This window comes from Centruroides vittatus, unplaced genomic scaffold (genome assembly GCF_030686945.1).
Source record: "Centruroides vittatus isolate TY-2023 unplaced genomic scaffold, ASM3068694v2 scaffold_712, whole genome shotgun sequence".
Taxonomy (NCBI): domain Eukaryota; kingdom Metazoa; phylum Arthropoda; class Arachnida; order Scorpiones; family Buthidae; genus Centruroides; species Centruroides vittatus.
In genome coordinates, this window is record NW_027122715.1 from 1399203 (window position 1) to 1418117 (window position 18915).

Here is an 18915-nt window from a genome sequence, read left to right on the forward strand (position 1 = left end):
CTCTCTCTCTCTGTTTTATATGTCTACAATGAAATCTTGAAACTTATTTGCTAAATTCTGTATATTCAAAACAAAATTTAAATATTTTTGTTATCTGAACTTTATCACATTAAGTGCTGATAAGAGAATATAATTTTTTTAATATTATAAAAAGATTATGTTTAGGAAAATGGAAAATACATAAATTATTTTTTTCAAAAGCTAATTAAATTACAGGATAATTGAATTTGATCTTTAAAATAAATAAATTATATTATACTAAAGTTTTATTTTCATGTAATTTGTTTTTGTGAGGTTTACATTTAATAAATGAATGCTTATTAGACTGATCATTGAATAAATTTGATCTAGTAATTCTTTAGTAAAGCATGCGTATTTTTTTTTGGTCAAGATATTTAAATTTATTAATATAAATTAAATATTTGTTTTTAATTTATTTATATTAAAAATGTTTTTTTTTTATATATATATATTAAACAGTATCATTGGAGGAGAAAAAATGTCAGACTTTGTATTTCCTAATGATCAGCCTGTTGTGTTATTAGATTGTGAAAAAGCTTTTTCTGCTCTCACAAATCAAGAAAAGCTTTATGCCCATTATTTATCTCGTGCATCTTGGTTTGGTGGTTTAATAGTGTTAATACAGGTAAGAGAAATTTACTGTATTTAATATTTAAGATGATTTTTATTTGTTACATGTATAGTTGACTTACATAAGTATACACATTAATAATTCATTCAGTTTCAATAATAAATTTTAAATTTTATCAATCAGTACTTTATGTTTCTAATAAAATTATAGTTTGAATACTTATAACTTTGTTATAAATATAATAAAATATTTATTTATTATTTAAATTAAGGGTTAATGTTACCCTAGGATCCAAAATGGCGGCGGGGGAAATTTTTCCCTACGTTGGAGACTGCGGTGGGGAAAAAAATTTTCCCTCGATTCAAGATGGCTGCGTTTCCGGCCGCCATCTTGAATTTCTCTGCACACTCCGCGGATATTAACCGAAATAAACAATAAAAAAAAAAGAATTTTTTACTCACTTTTCGATGGTGGTTGCCTGCTTCTTCCTATCTTTTTTTCCTTTCCGAACGCATTTTTAAATATACGCCCTTTCTCGTACTTTCTTTTACATATTACGGTCTTGTCGATTTCCACCGTTTTATTCGGCACTCCTTTTTTTTAAACGATGTTAAATTACTCAAAGCTATAAGCAATACCAACCGTATGTGATTGGACCAATCGACTCCCGTTTTTCTGGATTTGCCCGCTGCAATCGCCGAGGTCATCGCCATACATTCCAGACATAGTTAGTGCCATATAAACGACAGAATGCAACTCCAAGAAATGTGGCCAAATTTACTTTTAAATGTTCCATCAAAGGCAGAGGTCTTCGTTCCGCACTTACTACATCGCAAGAAACAGCTTTCTCTATTACTCCGATAGTATAATTTGCATAAAGAATCGCGATGAATGCGAACGGACTCGGTCGGCTATATGCCTAATTTTACAGCAAATTTCAATGCGTTATCAATACTGGGAGGCAAACCTGGTTCCAAAAAGTCGTCTTCAATTAACATGGAGAAATCACGGGTGGTGCATTTCGACCAAAATTCGTCGTTGCAACTCAAATCTGCAAAACTACTCATTATCGAACAATTGCAAATAAACTATACGTTTACCGATAATAAATTGTGCGAGAATGAAATATCGTAACGAAATAAAACAGCAATTATTCCAATACGCAATTCGTCGCAACACTACAGCAAACGATTCCAACTGGAAACTAGTCGATTTGCATAAAATTGCCCGGAAAGGAACAGAATCACGTCGTAGATCATGCATTTGCATATTCGTTCGTAACACCCCTACGTATTTCCCGTCAATTTTACTCTCGCACGACGCTACGAAAAAGCTCTCTCTATCGTCGCAAATACACACTACCGTCCGTTTCGAGGTTACAGGAAACTCGGCCACGTCGAACGCAGGGTTGAAACCGAACGGGGAAAAATTCTCAACGGCGTCGACGTCACGACTCTAGGGAAAATTCTCAACGGCGTCGACGTCACGACTCTAGGGAAAATTTTTTTCGCCGTAGTAGTCTCCGAAGTAGGGAAAAAATCCCACCGCCGCCATTTTGGATCCTAAGGTAACATTAACCAAATTAAGTTTAGAGCCATGTACTGGTTTGATTAAAGAGTCTCCTAACTGGTAATTCTTATTAAAGTTGAACAAACATAAACATTTATTCTGGAAGTGGAATTTGAATTTACATTATATGATATGATGTTAATATTGGACTTACAAATGTGTCAGATCAGCAAGAAAATTTGTTAAACCATTGGGGTTGTCCATAAATGATGTCCACACCTGAAGGAAGGAGGGGGTTATGACAAGTCAGACAAATTTGGACAAGAGGAGGAGAGGGATTGAGTTTCAGTGGACATCTGCTTATTTCATTAAATTTTATACAGTTTATTCATTTTATTATATTTATTTCAAAGTTTCTTGTATGTTTAGTTTTTACTTATGATATCTATCATTCTTAGAGTGATGAAGGTTTTACGGATGGTTGAGTTTTGTTGGATGTCTAAAGAGGGGAGGAGATTATGAAAACTTAGACAAACTGGGACAAGGGGGAGGAGTAAAAATTTCAAGAAAAATGCAGACATAATTTATGGACAACCCCTTTCCTGTTATATAGAATTTTAAGCATTATTAATTTAAGAGTTCCTGTCATTAATTATTTCAGGCACACTTGATATATAATATAATGGGTTAGGTTCTAGACTACCACCACAAAGCAAACAATAGCCTTTCGTTTTTATTTACTGATACATATAAAAGACTAAAAACATATTTATGCTATCATTTCTTCAATGTGCAATAAATAAAAACTATGCAAAAGTAAAAATAAATAAAACCCTGAAAACTCTCTTAAGAAAACAGGAAGTGCCAAAAATAATAAATGTGGATATATTTGAAAAGAACATGTGGTGGTCTTGTATCACCACTTAAATGTTCATTAAGATTTGAAATATCCGAAGCTAGGTTTCTTTCCAAATGGATTTATTTACAGTAATCTACAATACTCACTACACTTGTCGAGTAAGGAGATCTCAGCTACAAGATTTAAGATAGAACCGTACAAGTCATCTGTGAAGAAGTGAACAAACCAGAGAAGAGCAGGAAAGAGCTGTGGCAGGCGGCCAGCACGAGTTTTTATAATCTCAATAAAGCACCACTTGGATTTCTGTATGTAGCGCCAGGTTACAATTATTCAGCTGCCACAAACTAGACCACAAATCAACCTATGCTGGATGGTTACTGACTGAGAATCCAATAATGACAGCTTCTGAGCAAGTTCAAATTATGAAAACATCAAACATGTTTAACAACTTTCCAGAAGTTGTCTTAAAAAAACATTGAGCAGATTTGAAAACTATATTCATTTTTGTTAGTTGGTGATTACATACATTGAATACTTGCTTCTGTTGTGGTATCAACAAATTTTGTTATTTTTGCTCTTGATTTTCTTTTACTTAAGTAAAACAAGTTTATTTTATTATTTTGGCATAGGTTTGTTCTATTATATTTTAGAAAAATATTCATAAAAGTTAAAAAATTTCTCTCAAACTATGAAGAAAGTATTTCTTAGTAGAGCAATCTGTAAAAAACACTACAAAGACTATTTTGTATCTTCTGTATTTTATATGTAAAAAGCAATTTAAAATGATATATTTGAAGAGGCAATAATTATATTTCAAGGAAACATTGAAAGTAGATGGAAAATAATATTTTCTTTTATACATTTACATGTTATTAAGTTTTACTCTAAAGTGATAAACTAAATTATTGGTTTCCATTGGTTGTGGTGTTGTTACTACAGTAAAGGGACATCAATTAAAGAGTAAGAACACCATAGCCAATTTTAGCCAGTTTATATCATTATTTATAGATAGATTGTGTGTTTTTAATAATTAAACTACTTCATTAATATACTATTTTCAAAACAGAAGTAACTGAAGGTGAAGTTAATGTGTTGTGTTTTCAGTGGTAGATTTGTCTGTAGGCAGTGATATCACAGATTTGTTTTCTAAAATTAATTTTTTTCGTCATTTGAAAGAAATTTATGGCCTTGTTTGAATTTTTCTATAAAATACGATGGATTGGGTTCTTAGGAAAATATATAAATAAAAAGAAAGATAAATTTCTTAGAAAAGTATAGAGAAAAAATTAAATTTGGGAACACTGCAAATCCAAACACAAATGTGTCTATAAAGATCTTGCATAGATACAGCTCTGCCACAAGCAAACAAAATTCTCCTTTTATTTATAAGATATTACATATTACTGAAATCTATATTTCTCCGGTCTCTCTCTAAATAATTTTATGATATTAATTAAAAAGTAAAATTTATTGTGTTAAATATATACATATATATATATAATGAATGTATTTTACATTGATATAACTTAAAGATTTTACAGTGATAAAGCTTAATTGAAAAATTCAGTTAAATAGTTGAATTTTTAAATTTCTATAAATATATTTCTTTTTATAGACATCACCAGAAAGTCCTTTGATCTATACTTTGCTTCATAAATTATTTAAGCAGCAGTCAATAGAAAGTTTAAAACAAACTGCAATTGAACAATGTGAATTTTCAGAAGATGAATTTACTGTAAGTTAAAATTTACTGTGAGAAAAATAAATTATTTTAAAGTTTAAATTATATGATTTGTTTTCAGGCTTTGCTTGTTTATTTCTCTGGAATATTGACAAATATGGGAAATTATAAAGGATTTGGTGATTCAAAGTTTATTCCTGATCTTTCAAAGGTAAATAAAAATTTAATGTATTAATAAAAACACTAAAATTGTGACCTTTATGTATAATACATATAATTAATAAATAACACACACTTCAGAAGATATAATTAATTTTCAAAATTGTTACATAAGTTTTGATATGGAGAAATTATCAGCAACTATTTTTCTTATTGCATTGATGATTCATCTTTATGATCACTTACTGTGTAATCAGTTCTTTAAAATTTCAGAGCTGATTTAGACTGATTATTTCTAAATAGGATAAATGATACAGTTATTGGTTACTTAAGGAAATTTTTATTTTAAAAACTCTGACATATCAGAAAGATTAAATTAGGAAATAATATACTTACTGATGATCTTTTTATAGCCTTTCTACTGCCAACATCTAGATATTAAAAATGCCAATTGTTTAATTCAAAATATGTCTTGTATGAAAATGAAAACCTGTACAGTTATTGGCAACACACAATGTCATTAAAACCTGCAGGATTTTTTGCTACCTACTAACTGCAGAAACTTGTATTAATACAACCATGTAATATTTACAGAATAGCTTTTACAGAACTCTTATTAAAGAGATTTAAATTTGAAATGACAATTACTATCTATTTACCCTGTGTGATAAGATTATATAGCATCTTTATTGTGTATGTAACCAGTTGGTCAGAACTGTTGATATTCAAAGCAATTTTAAAATGGAAATTGTTTATTTTCTTATATATCTGGCCAAAGGCTCAACTTTTAAAGCAATTACCTGACCTTAAGCAAAATAAAATAATAATAATGTAAAATTTGTTTCTCATGCTTTATCATTTCTATCAATAATTGTAATTTTTTTTTATTAGAAAATTCAAAATTTTTTTTACTCAAAAAATTCATTTGTTAGATTATTTTATCAAAAGTATTATAATATATAAATAAGTTTATATTTCTGTCAGAAATCAGAAATTTCTTGTCACATCATTATAGCAGATAAAAACTAGAATTGCAACAGCAATTTTAAACATGCTATTATCCTTTTATGATAATTAATATTTTAAACAAAATAAATAAATAAATAAGTTTAAAGTAGAAAAATGATTTTGATTTCAGTAATTGTGCATTCTGAAACATTTTCCAAATTATATAAAATTTTAAAAGAACTTTAATACTATTTCTAGCTTTGGAATTGTGTTGCAGAATTTTGATATTTTCTCTACAGAAACATTTGAAAAGTATTTTAAATAGTTTTTGTTTCAACTCAGCAGTTAAAAAAAATCAATTTTAGCAAATAAAATAGCTATTACTTTAGTAGATATTGAAATTATATATAATATGATAATCATTGAATTTTTTTATAAAAGGCATACATGATATACATGGGTAATAATTATTTTAAAATAAGTTTATTTTTACATCTGCGTATAAACATATTTATAAAATTGAATGATGATTGATAAAATTAAAGATATTTCATGATATCAATTTTCTTATATATTGTTGCTTTGGAATATAGAAATTTTAACAAGGTACTGTTATAATGCATTTCCAATTAAAAATTGATATATATTTGAATCATTTCTCTGAAATCCAATGACTTTCAATGTACATTTAAGTGAAAGTTGCCAGTTTACATCCTGTTTTAGACAGATATTTTCAGATATATGAAAATTTAATTTAATAGAATTTCTATGTTGATTGCAATGTATTTGATTTTAAAAATTTGCCTTAATTGTGATTAATATAATCTAATTTTAAATTGGAAATTATCAATAAAATAATTCGTGTTCTGTGGTATATATTCAAATTGTAATATTTTAAAATATAAAAAATAAATATATTGAAGATAAAAGTTGTCTTCATTTTAATGAATTGTAATATTTTAGTAATAATAATATTTATTTTTAAAGATTTCATATTCAAATGTTGGATTTTTTATTTTATTAATTAATTTTCAAAATTTCTATAATTTATATCATATTTAGTTTTTCTTGATGTAAACAAAAAACCAAAAACATAAATTCATGTAATACAATAGAGCGTCGTTTATCTGAATCAGTTGGGGTCTAGGGTTGTTCGGATAACCGATTATGTACGAAAAAATATATTAACCTATCCCACGTTGAAATTTTTCTCCGTTGCATGTCACTTCACGTTGAATTTTTCTCGATTTTAAGCCTAACAAAAATTTTCACAATAATAATCGTGGCTATTGTATCATTAAAAATTATTTCTTTATTTTGTACAAACAAAATAAAAATATTGAAAAATATAAAAACAAAAAAATTATACTTTAGAAGTTAATCTAGTATCAAAAACGTTTAATTAAGCACAACACAGTCTGACTAGAAAGCTTTTGGTTAACTGACGTTTCGGTTGATCAGCTTTCGGATAAACGACGCTTTACTGTACTGTGTACGTTCAAATTGGATATATAATTAGTTTTCTTAACAATGAACTAATAAAGATAAAAGTAAATATCTGACAAATAAAAGTAAATTTCTAGTGTGTCCAAATTTAAAGATAAAATATAATTACGTAGTCTTGAGGTGCAAAAAAAAAAAATTATTATTTAGAAATTTAGTGTGGGATAGGTCAGTGATATTCAAACTGTTATCTATGAAAACTATTCTTGAAAATTGCAGAGAATTTGTAGGAAATCACAAGCATATATGATTTGTGATAATTAATTTGACAATATAAAGATTTTTTGAGATTATATTATAGCAAATTCACTTACAACAAGATTATATTTAGAAGTTAAAAAATTAAAGATTGTAATCTTAAAAACTTTTTTAAACATAACTGTTGTTGTTAGTTTCATGATCAATGAAAATTAAATTTAACAAGAACATTTTTGTTAGTATTAAAATCTTTGAAGAATACTAGAATAGGTTAAAAACATTAAATAATGTCTTATTATAAAATTTTATATACAGTAGAACTCGGTTAAGAAGTTTTTAGGGATCAATTTTAAAACTTCTTAAACAGAAATGAAAATAATATGACATTTCTTTCAGCAGTCCATATTTATTTAACTATGTTCTGCCACATTACAGTGAAGTAGGATTACATAGTATATACTTATTTAGATATTTATCTAATGTAGCATGCTTTATTAGTTTTGTTATGTAAAAAAAAAAAATATGTAATATGATTCCACAGACAAAATCATAGATCTCACAGATCTACAAATACCATAGTAAAATTCATTGAAGACTTACAGTATTACTTATATATTGATAGTGCTTGTCTGAACCTGCTGTTTGCTGCAAGCAATTTTGTCAGATAACCATGTAAGAAAATTGTAAAATTTGTGTTTAGAGTAGTCCAAAATTGCACATGCAATAACACAAAATTTTGTGCATTTTCTATTGTAATGATTTTTTCATTTCCATGTGCAATTAATTGTATAAAATATTTGATAGGATATGGTTGTAAATATTTTTGAGTGATGAATCCATTTTTCAGTCGTGGACAAGGATTTCTGTTTACTTAATCAGGAAATTTACTTATAGGAAAAAAATTGGGACTTGAAAATTAAACTTTTTACTCAGGAAAACTTCTAATGTAGAAACTTTTTAACTAAGTTCTATGGTGATTATTTGAATTAAAATATAACTTGATCTTAGCTTACTTAATATTTTCAAAAGTTAATTTTATAAACTAATGTATTTATATTAAATATGTAATTATAAAATTTGACAGACTAAGTTTGAAAATCTTCTCAAGAAAAGTGTTGCATACAAAAATGAATCTCAGCTTCTTGAAATGGTCTGGAAACATTGTTCTGAACTTATATACTCTCTTGATAATCATGAGAAACAACTTGGATTCAAAGGAAAGGTGAGATTTTTAAAAATTTTCAAACATTAATTTATTTATGCGGAAAAGAATTTTAAGCATAAAATTAAAACTTTTGAAGATTTTGAATCATAACATTGTAAATAATAAAATAAACATATTATTTTAAATACACTCATTCCTTTATATCTGCAGGGATTGGTTTCAGCACCCTCATAGGAATCCAATTTTGTGGATGTTCAAGTCCTTTATAAAATGGCCTAACATTTGCATATTACCTATATACTTTCTCTCATATACTTTAAATTATTTCTAAATTACTTATAATACCTAATACAATGTAAATAGTTGTTGTACTGTGTTGTTTAGGCAGTAATGAAAAGAAAAAAATCTGTATCTGTTCAGTACAGACAGAATCATCATTCACTAATTACAAGATACACACCAGCAACAATGTAACAATTTTTTGTCATTTAACACTTACAGATTTGCTGATGATCTGAAAGAGAAATACATAGAATAAAGTGCAGAATATTAAATATAAGCATATTCAGGTTTTGCTTTTAGGAATATTTAAATATCTTCAATTCATGATTATTTAAATCTGCAGATATGGAGGACTGACTGTAGTTAAAGCAGTTATGTTATTACTTAAAAGAGAAATAGTAATAATGTGATTACATTGAAAAACACAAATGGCACTAATCGTTTAAAATGTGTGTTGAAATATCTACTTTTTACAAAGTTAGTGTTTTAAAACAGGATAATTTTTCAGTTTTAATACAAACAGTAGTAAATTTTCATTTTATAAGAGTTTGATTAATTTTAAACAATTAACCAGTCATTTTTTCCTTTTTTTTACTTAGAGTTTTATTTAAGGAACACTAACTTTGTAAGTAGATATTTCAACACACATTTTAAACGATTAGCTCCATTTGTGTTTTTCAATATAAATTTAATGTCAAATGAATATTTAATTTTATGACTAGTAAGTATCCAAAAGTATTCACTGAAGTTTATAAAAAATTATTTACTTGTTTCTATAATATATATTTAAGCTATACTAAAAAGGAGTTTTGCCAGCTGTTAGATATAAGGATGAGTCAGTTGTGACAGATTTATTTTCTGTTGAAAGTATTACATCAATAACTTTCAGATCTCTTGCATAAACTAATGCATCTGTTCAAAAACTGCATGGAAATAAACTGCTTTGTCTACTATAGCACTCAGGGCAAATGACTTCCACTTTTAACTTACAATAAAATGGTGTTTTGTCATAGACTTATCTGATTGCCAGGGAATTCACAAAAGAACATGAATCTACATTTATTAATTCCAAATAAAACAAGATTCTACTCATTTGAAAGTTTATAAAAAAATTGTATAAAATAAAAATCTTACATACTTAAGTTGCAGAAAGAAATTTGATTTTTCATTTATAAACTTTAAAAAACCTGAAGAGGGCTTATAATTGAAATTCAAATTAAAAAATAAGGATTTCTTTAAAAGGAAAACAAGTCTACATTCTACTAAATAAATAACTTTAATGTTTGATTTACTGGGTAAATATTTGGATTTTCTTTAAGAAAATTATTCAGTTTTTCAATTCTGTACATTTTGGACAGAAAGTTTACTAAACTAAAATACAATTTCAAGTTGGTAAATATCACTTTATAAATATTATTTGTATTATAAATATTAATTGACAAAGACTTAAATTATAAATTTAAAAACTAAATTCATTCTGATATCAAAGTCTTTTGTGAATAATGAAAAAGTTATTAATGCGATATATGCAAAATTCTTGAAATGAAAAATACCAAGAATTTTGCCAAATGTGTGACAGTTAAATAGTATTGACTGAAATAATTTGACTTAATCTTTGATCATGTTAGCAAAAAGACTTTTGAAGTTAAAAATTATATCACTCTTACATTATCTATTTGTGAAAAACTAAATTATAAATTATATTGAAAATATTTAGAATATGTAATTTTTTCTGATTTTTCAAAGTTTTTCTATTTTAAAATTTCATCATTTGGAATTTGAGTAGTCCTCAAAATATCCTTTTATTTAAGAGTCATTTCACAACATTCATTTGAGATTAATCCACAATCTTGTGTAATAGTGGCAATTTTCTGCACCCACAGGATTTTTGTAGGTATTTTTCACCAAATTGACTTACTTAGCTGTATGTCCATACTAATCATCTGTGTTCATTTATCAAAGGGCCTCAAAAAAAAAAAAACCACTGCAGAAAATTACTGTCTTATGAATGCAATTGTGTACAATTTTTCTTTATTGTCATACAATTGCATACACAAGGCAATAATTTTTAATTCTGACATCGTTTTTCATGACCTAACATCATTAAAAATGACATGGAGGGCTTAGAAGATTGCCAAAGAGGTAGTAGCAAGGTTGAGGCCGAAGTTTTAAATGCAAAAACGCGTACGTTGGACGTTCAGCGCTACTTACCTGTAATCCTATAAGTTTGACAATGGCATTTGGAATGTCGAGCATGATTCCACTGACTTTCCAAACACCATTGTCAACTTCTAGGCTTACGGGAAAGGGGCGCTGAACATCCGATGTACACGTTTTTGTGTATAAAACTTCCTCGGTCTCTGCACAGAATAGATAGGTACTAGTTAGTGTGTATATGTGCTCCGTGTTTCGGTCGTCCCATCGCCGTGGATTTTCGTCAATCTATGGAGTTGTATACATCGATGGATTCGTCTTGAGACAAGCTTTCGAATGCTATATAATATTCAAGGATCCGACGTGCCATTTAGGATTTACGACTTCCGAAATTTTTTGGACTCTGGTCGATTTTTTCCACGCCGCTTTTGCGGGTAAGGGGGGTTTTATTTATATCGTTAGACAGCGGATTTAAAGCTGTTTCCAACGGTGTCCTCCGTTTTCTTTTCTGACGAGCTGTTGCTGTTTTATCGCGACCGAAACTTTTCGTCTTTCGGGCCGTCCTGCGGGCCTGTCGGGTTACCTGCGGTGCTCTTATTAAGGTGTTTCTTTGATCATTACGGTACCTACATTTTGTGTAAATTTCAGTACGTTATCGTCATTAGTTTTGCGATTTTACCGTTTTTATTTTCGACCTAAGACGAAGGAACCAGAGGTCAGTGACCTCGCCACGTGGCCGGTTCATCACCTAACCTAACTGACCCTAATTCGGAGGTTTGTCAGTTCGTTCTCTCGGGTTCTTCTCGTCGCTTTTTAAGACTGTGTATATTAATCGGCAGCTATAGGTTACTGTTTATTTAGTTATATTTGTTAGTTGTGGTAATATTAAGTACTATGGAAGCTTTGGGAGACGATATCGTTTCTTCAGCATCAGTGTGCGACGACACATCAAGGCCTGGATCTCCAACAAAGCTCACCCCAGTTGACGGACCGTTTCCTACTTTGGAGTCTAAGCTGTTAGCTGAAGCTAACCAACACCTACAAAGGATTATGGACCTGCTACCTCAACCAAGTAAGTCCTACCCCTCCGTTCCTGAGAAAAAGGAAATTAAGGAGAGGGTGACTGAGATGTTTGCCACCATAAACAAACTGTATGGCAGCTTGGTAGAACTCAGGGATACTAAGAATACCACAGAGAATACACAGTGTCAATGCCAACAGGCACAACCAAAACCGAATCCTTCCTACTCTGACATAGTCAGATCAAATATACCACAAAGCTCAACTACAAAGACAATAGCCAGATCAATTAATAGAAAGATACAAAGTGAAGGCTGCAGTAGCAGTTATGCGCTTATAGTTTACCCTAAAGACACCGAGAGTGGCACCACTAATATGGAGAAAATTCAAAACAGTATAATTAAAGGAGTGAAGCCAGATAAATTAAAAATAAAAGTGACCGCAATTAAGCAAGTGAAAGGAGATGGACTTTGTTTTCGCACTAGCAGCAGATGTGATGCTATCATCCTGGAGCAGGCGGTCCAGGGGCTTTCGGAAGTGCAACCACGAATTAAAACCAAGGTCTCGGAGGGCAGACGTCCGAGGGTTATTTTGCTGAACGTCCCAAAATCGGTCGAGGATGGCAAAATTATCAACACTCTATTCGAACAAAATGAATCTCTTAGTGAGATAAGTAAGGAAGACTTTGAGGCTTCCACTAGAATTAGTACCACTATTACGAGGGGCAACACGAAGGAGAATTGCCGACACGTTGTGCTCTCGACCACACCGAATATAAGGAAACACCTAATTAAAGAAAAATACGTCTCCCTCTCCTGGGCAAACATCTTAATAGATGATTATGTGCACATTACCCGCTGTTTCCAATGCTGCGGGTTTAACCACTTAGCACGAGACTGTACATCGAAACAATACTGCAGCCACTGCGCCAAAGCGCACAGATTCAGTGAGTGCACCAGGCGAGAACAGCCCCCGTGCTGTATTACGTGCAAGACAGCAAACAAGGACTTGGCCCCTGATAAACGGCAGCCTACGAACCACAATGCGTTCGATCCTAAATGCCCACATACAACAAAAATAAGAGACCAAATCATTAAACAAACTAATTATGGGAACTAATCTTCAACTACAGAATCTCAAGCTGCTACAGATTAATCTGCAACATTCAAAGGCTGCCTCAACCGAGGCAACACACATGGCTAACTCCCACCAGACAGACATCCTCGTGGTCCAGGAGCCATATTGTTACAACAAGGAAATCGCTCTATTTGGTAAACTTAATATCTACAACCACTCAGACCCAACAGAAAACCCTCAGACTGGTATTATTATGATAAATAAAAACATCAACGCCCATCAGTTAACCCAGCATACCAAAAGGAACTATACCACCATAATAATTAAAACGCACACGATCAACATGGCCATCATTTCCTTTTATTGCTCGCCTTCGGAGGATATCACACAACCCCTTGAGGAGCTACAAGACACTATAAATCAGCTTAAAGGGATACCCGTTCTGGTTGCCGGTGACTTTAATGCCAAATCTCAGATTTGGCATAGCCCGGTAGAAGACCCAAGAGGGTACAAAGTTATTGAACTAATGAACAGCCAGGACCTCAGGTCTATGAACACTAGCCCGCTGCCCACCTACTCCTCCTCCACTGGGGAAAGCTGGGTGGATATCTGCTTAGCAAATCGCCATCTCATACCCTTTGGAATTCAGTGTACCACTCTCAATGAGCATTCGGCCAGCGATCACCGGTATATCGAAATCACGCTCAGGGCCGCCAGAGTAAACAAGCAACTCTGTATTCGCCAAAGGACCCAATGGGACCACTTTCAAGAATACATACGGTCGAACTGGCTTACCGGACCTCTGATAAACATGGACATAACCGAACTAGAGGGCACCATTGAAAAACTGCAGGAGCTCATTCTCACTGCTTATTACTATGCTACAAAAATTCATACCACAAGGCAAACAGCACCATGGTGGAACAGGGACCTGACGATCCAGCGGAGGACCTTAAGGAAATCAAGGAATAGGTTTAGACGAGAGACAAACCAAGACAGGAGAGAGGCCCTACGCCAAGACTATCTAGAACTATTCCGAAAATATAAAACTTCACTTTGCAAAGCCCGCACGGACTCCTGGAGAGAGTTCTGTTCGAGCCTGGGGAGAAACAAGCCCTGGTCCACTCCATACTATATTGCCAGGGGCAAGGTGAAAAATAGTAAGATACCCAATAATTTCGAAGACAGCATTAGCAACCCAAGTACCTCGATTGAAGACACCTACCACCGTATTCTCAACGACCTTTTCCCAAAAGACGACCCATCAACAGACGACAGAGTTCATGCAGAAATAAGGAAAGACAGTCTCGTAAGTCCCAAGACCAACAACGACAGCCAATTTACAAATCAAGAAATAGCAGCGGAGTTCAAAAAGCTTAAACTCCGGAAGGCTCCCGGTCCGGACTCTATTACTCCGAAGATGGCACAGAAAACCTTTGAAGCCATCCCATCCACCTTCAGCGTCATCTACAATAAATGCCTAGAGATGGCACACTTCCCCACAATCTGGAAAACCGCATCAATTAAACTGATTCCGAAAAACAAGAACCCTTCAAGCTCCTCTGATTATCGTCCTATTTCCCTTCTCCCTGTCTTGGGGAAAGTTTTGGACGGGCTTATGGTAAATAGGCTAACTTACCATTGTGAGCACAACAACTTCATAAGCAATAGCCAACATGGTTTTAGGAAAGGGAGAAGCACGGCAACAGCATTGGACACAATAGTGAACTATATACAGGATGCCAAAAGTAAAGGTGAGCACACCATGGTGGTCTCCATAGACTTCAAGGGGGCCTTTGACCACGCATGGTGGCCAGCCATCCTCACCAGCATTAAAAATTCTGGCTGCCCGAAAAACATCTTTGCACTTGTCAAGGACTACCTGAATAATAGAAAAATAATAGTAATTAACAACAACCAAACCTATCTGCATAAAAGCATTAACAGGGGCTGCCCCCAAGGGTCTAAGTCCGGCCCGTTTCTCTGGAACGTAATGCATAATAGTCTTCTTAAATTAAGTTCTACTCTCCCAGGCGACAACAATTGTATCATCCAGGCCTATGCGGACGATACGGTCCTGGCGCTCTCTCACAAGAATCAGGAGGTCCTACAGGCAAGGGCCAATGATATCCTACGTGTTATTTCCCAATGGTGTCACAAAATGAAGTTATTAATAAACTACAATAAAAGCAGCTGTGTTGTTTTCCCAAAGTCCACCCCCCTTCGAAAAAAACCTAGTATTAAGATAGACGGCAAACGAATTAAGAACAGTGACAGACTTAAATATCTGGGAGTGATACTAGATAATAGGCTCACTTGGAAACATCATGCCCACTATGCGTATGAGAAGGCAGTCACCGTTTTGCACTCTCTGGCTTCCATCACTCGAAAACACTGGGGTTACGGAAGTACAGCTTGCCGCCTCATGTACGTGTCTGTCATCGAGCCTATCCTGACCTATGGGTCAGAGGTCTGGGGGGCCTCAATTACCAAGATACATATTAAAAGGAAATTTCTCTCGGCGCAGAGGCTCGCACTTATAGCCATTAACAAAGCATACAAGACTGCCCCTACGGACGCCCTCTTAGTTACAGCCAACCTAATCCCAATAGATCTTATTATCAAGGAAAAGTTTTGGGCCTACCAACAATTCAAATTAGCTAATCAGACTACCACAACCTACAATTTCAACAGGATAATGGGGAATCTGGTGGACAGCACTGTTCTAAATAATATTTCTGACCACCTGAATAGCTTCAAACTGGACCACAACTGCCATCGCACTGAATACCATCCTAAAATCTCACTAAATGAGCTCTTCTCCCTAGATGGCTCCATCGCCCCTTCTGGTTGCAGCATCTACACCGACGGTTCTAAGTCCGAAGACGGAGTTGGATGCGCTTTTGTAGTCACCAATAACAACAAAAGCATTTTCCAAGCAAGCCACAGGCTGGCAGCTCACTGTACCTCTAACCAGGCCGAGTCACTGGCCATATATAAGGCCCTAGAATGGATAACTAACAACAATGCCTACTATAAATTCCAAAATATTACAATATACAGTGATAGCCGCGTAGCTCTGCTGAATCTAAAGAACATCAACACCAAGCACATCATCGTCATGAATAGCGTCAGTCTCCTTCTTTCACTAAAAAACAACATCAATATCAAATTCTCCTGGGTCCGTGGCCACTCCGGTGTCTACGGGAATGAGAGGGCCGATCTTCTGGCCCGCACTGCTCACACCCGTAGTTCAAACTACTCTTATACCTTCACTCCACCCATCTGGTTAAAGAACATCATTAGAAGTCATACGTGGAACTCCTGGCAAAATAGGTGGACTAACAGCTCCACAGGAAGACTGACTTTTAGTTATTTCCCGGACGTTAAGCTCCGACATGCCAATAAGTTCTTCAAACCCTCATACCAGACTACCCAACTGCTAACCGGCCACGGAAACTTTAGAAGTTATCTTCTAAGGTTCCTTCGGAAAACCGACGGCAAATGCACCTGCAACAGTAATGACGAAGACAACCCTGAGCATGTAATCTTCCAGTGCCCGATCTACAAGGAGCAAAGGAAAAAGTTAACTGACGCTGTGAATAGGGCCAATGAACTGTGGCCCTGTCATCTAAAAACTCTAATGAGCAACAAAGACATTTACAAAGCTTTTACGAACTTTGCTAAAAGCATTAAGACTTTGGACTAGCCCTCTAACGGGCCCTCTGTAATATATTTACCTTTTATTACCTGTTTCCTGTTATAGCAATTTAGTTCAACGAAAAATTTTCTTCTGTAATTTCGACCATGTATTATTTTGTTCTACTACGTTAAATGTACTCTTTGTAGCTTAATTGGAATCTGTTTACTGTATGTATTGTTAGCTTTTAATACCTCATCTCGCGCTTTTGTTTAAGGTAACTATATCATGTATGTTGTGTAAATATTTATGTATATATTTGTTTTCTTTATTCAATAAATGCAATGCAGACGCCCCTGTGGCCCCGCTACCTTCCCATTTCCATACTTTCCTATCATACTTACTTTCACCTTCATCTAAACCCTTCTCATGCTAACTTTAATTCTTCTTTCCTTTTCTCGTTCTTGGGCTATACCACTGTGTGCGGCCCATATCCACTTCCCCTCATGTATAAAACTTCAGCCTCAACCTTGCTACTACCTCTTTGGCAATCTTCTAAGCCCTCCATGTCATTTTTAATGATGTTAGGTCATGAAAAACGATGTCAGAATCATGACATCATGGATGATTGTCATCTATGCATGATGTAACAATGTGGCTGTCTGCAAGTCACTATGACCTTAAATGCTTGTCTCTGTAAGATAGTCTGGGATGCTTTGACCTTCGATTATTTAAATGTTTTCATGGCTTGATTTCATGCTTGAAAAATACAAAAAAAACATTATTTTCTGGTCCTTCTGAGAATCATCTGTTATCCCATCATTTATTTCCATCTGAACTTGTTTCACATTAGCCCATACCATTACAAAGTTTAGAGAGCTCTCTATGGGAGCTCTGTCAAGGACATTGTTTTGTAAACAAAACAAATGATATTGAAATTTGACACTTGCAGATAAGACATATTGCAGGATTTTTCAGAATCATCAAATTTGAGGAACTGCAATTAAATGCAATGTAATTACATGTGAAAAATCAGTAAAAAATTGCCATCTTATACATGCAGTCATGTGAAAAAATAACTGTATGTGTTCACAGGCTTAAAAATTTTTCTATATTATCTTTTTCAGGGAATCACAACATACTTTTCAGGAAACTGCACTCAAGATGATGCAGAAATTGTTGCTAAATTTTTAAAGCAAAAGGTAAGATGAAAATGTAAATTAACCATTAAGCAAAAATTTTTTCTATAATAATCTGATAAGTTAAAAGTATAAGTATGTTAATACCAAATTTACAAAATAAATGTTGGAGTAGATAATATAACAGTTTATTAATTTTATTTTAGAATATTGAAGCTTACAATACTAGAGTATTTAAAACTGTTGATAGCAACGGCAACAGTGTGTATGAAATTCGATTGGCTTCTGTTGCATCTACAGGTAATTGTAAACTAGTATATACATGTTATAAAAACAAGTGTTTTATGTTATAATATTTAATAATAATGTATAAAGATAGTCTGTCATCAGTGTAAATGTATAAAGTTCAAAACTACAAAATTAATTTTGACTTATGAAAAAAAACAGTTTTTTGGACATTTATTTTTTCACAAATGTCTATTGTATACTGGCAATAGTGAGAAATAGGCTTTATGCTGTTGTCATATCAGAATACAAGATGAACTGATAGGAAGTTCTGTATATATTTAGATAAGAAAATTGTTTCTTTGTTTAGAAAGATTATTTATTTACTTCATTTGTTTAATTTGATTTTTTCACTTGTTACAAAATACAGCAAACTTAAATTTGCTGCAATCTAATTAACCACTTGGCAAATGGCAATGGGAGTGGCCACTTCTGTTTTACACTATCTAAATACACACATATTACCAAATACATTCAATCAGATCTAACTTACTCTGATGTACAGTACATACATTAGTTCACACTGCTGCATTCAATGTATAACATCATGGCCAAAAAATATAGTTGCACAAACAACAGAAAAAACAAGTCATAATACTTTTTAACAAAGAAGAAAACAAACATAAATATATGACATTAGTCAACAATTTGGCAGGCTGACAAAATAGACTAAAAACAACATAACTTCAAAATTAATGAGAGAT

General features: G+C 32.7%; 1 protein-coding gene across 1 annotated transcript in view; it reads left to right on the forward strand.

Moving 5' to 3' along the window:
- Positions 1 to 18915, forward strand: part of LOC136989584 (dipeptidyl peptidase 3-like) — a 59049-nt gene that overhangs the window by 7648 nt on the left and 32486 nt on the right. Inside the window, exons 2-7 of the mRNA XM_067287800.1 lie at positions 481 to 646; positions 4576 to 4695; positions 4763 to 4852; positions 8534 to 8671; positions 17915 to 17989; positions 18133 to 18226. Of these exons, the coding sequence (XP_067143901.1) occupies positions 500 to 646; positions 4576 to 4695; positions 4763 to 4852; positions 8534 to 8671; positions 17915 to 17989; positions 18133 to 18226 (664 nt within the window). The 5' untranslated portion in view covers positions 481 to 499. The remainder of the gene's footprint in view (positions 1 to 480; positions 647 to 4575; positions 4696 to 4762; positions 4853 to 8533; positions 8672 to 17914; positions 17990 to 18132; positions 18227 to 18915) is intronic.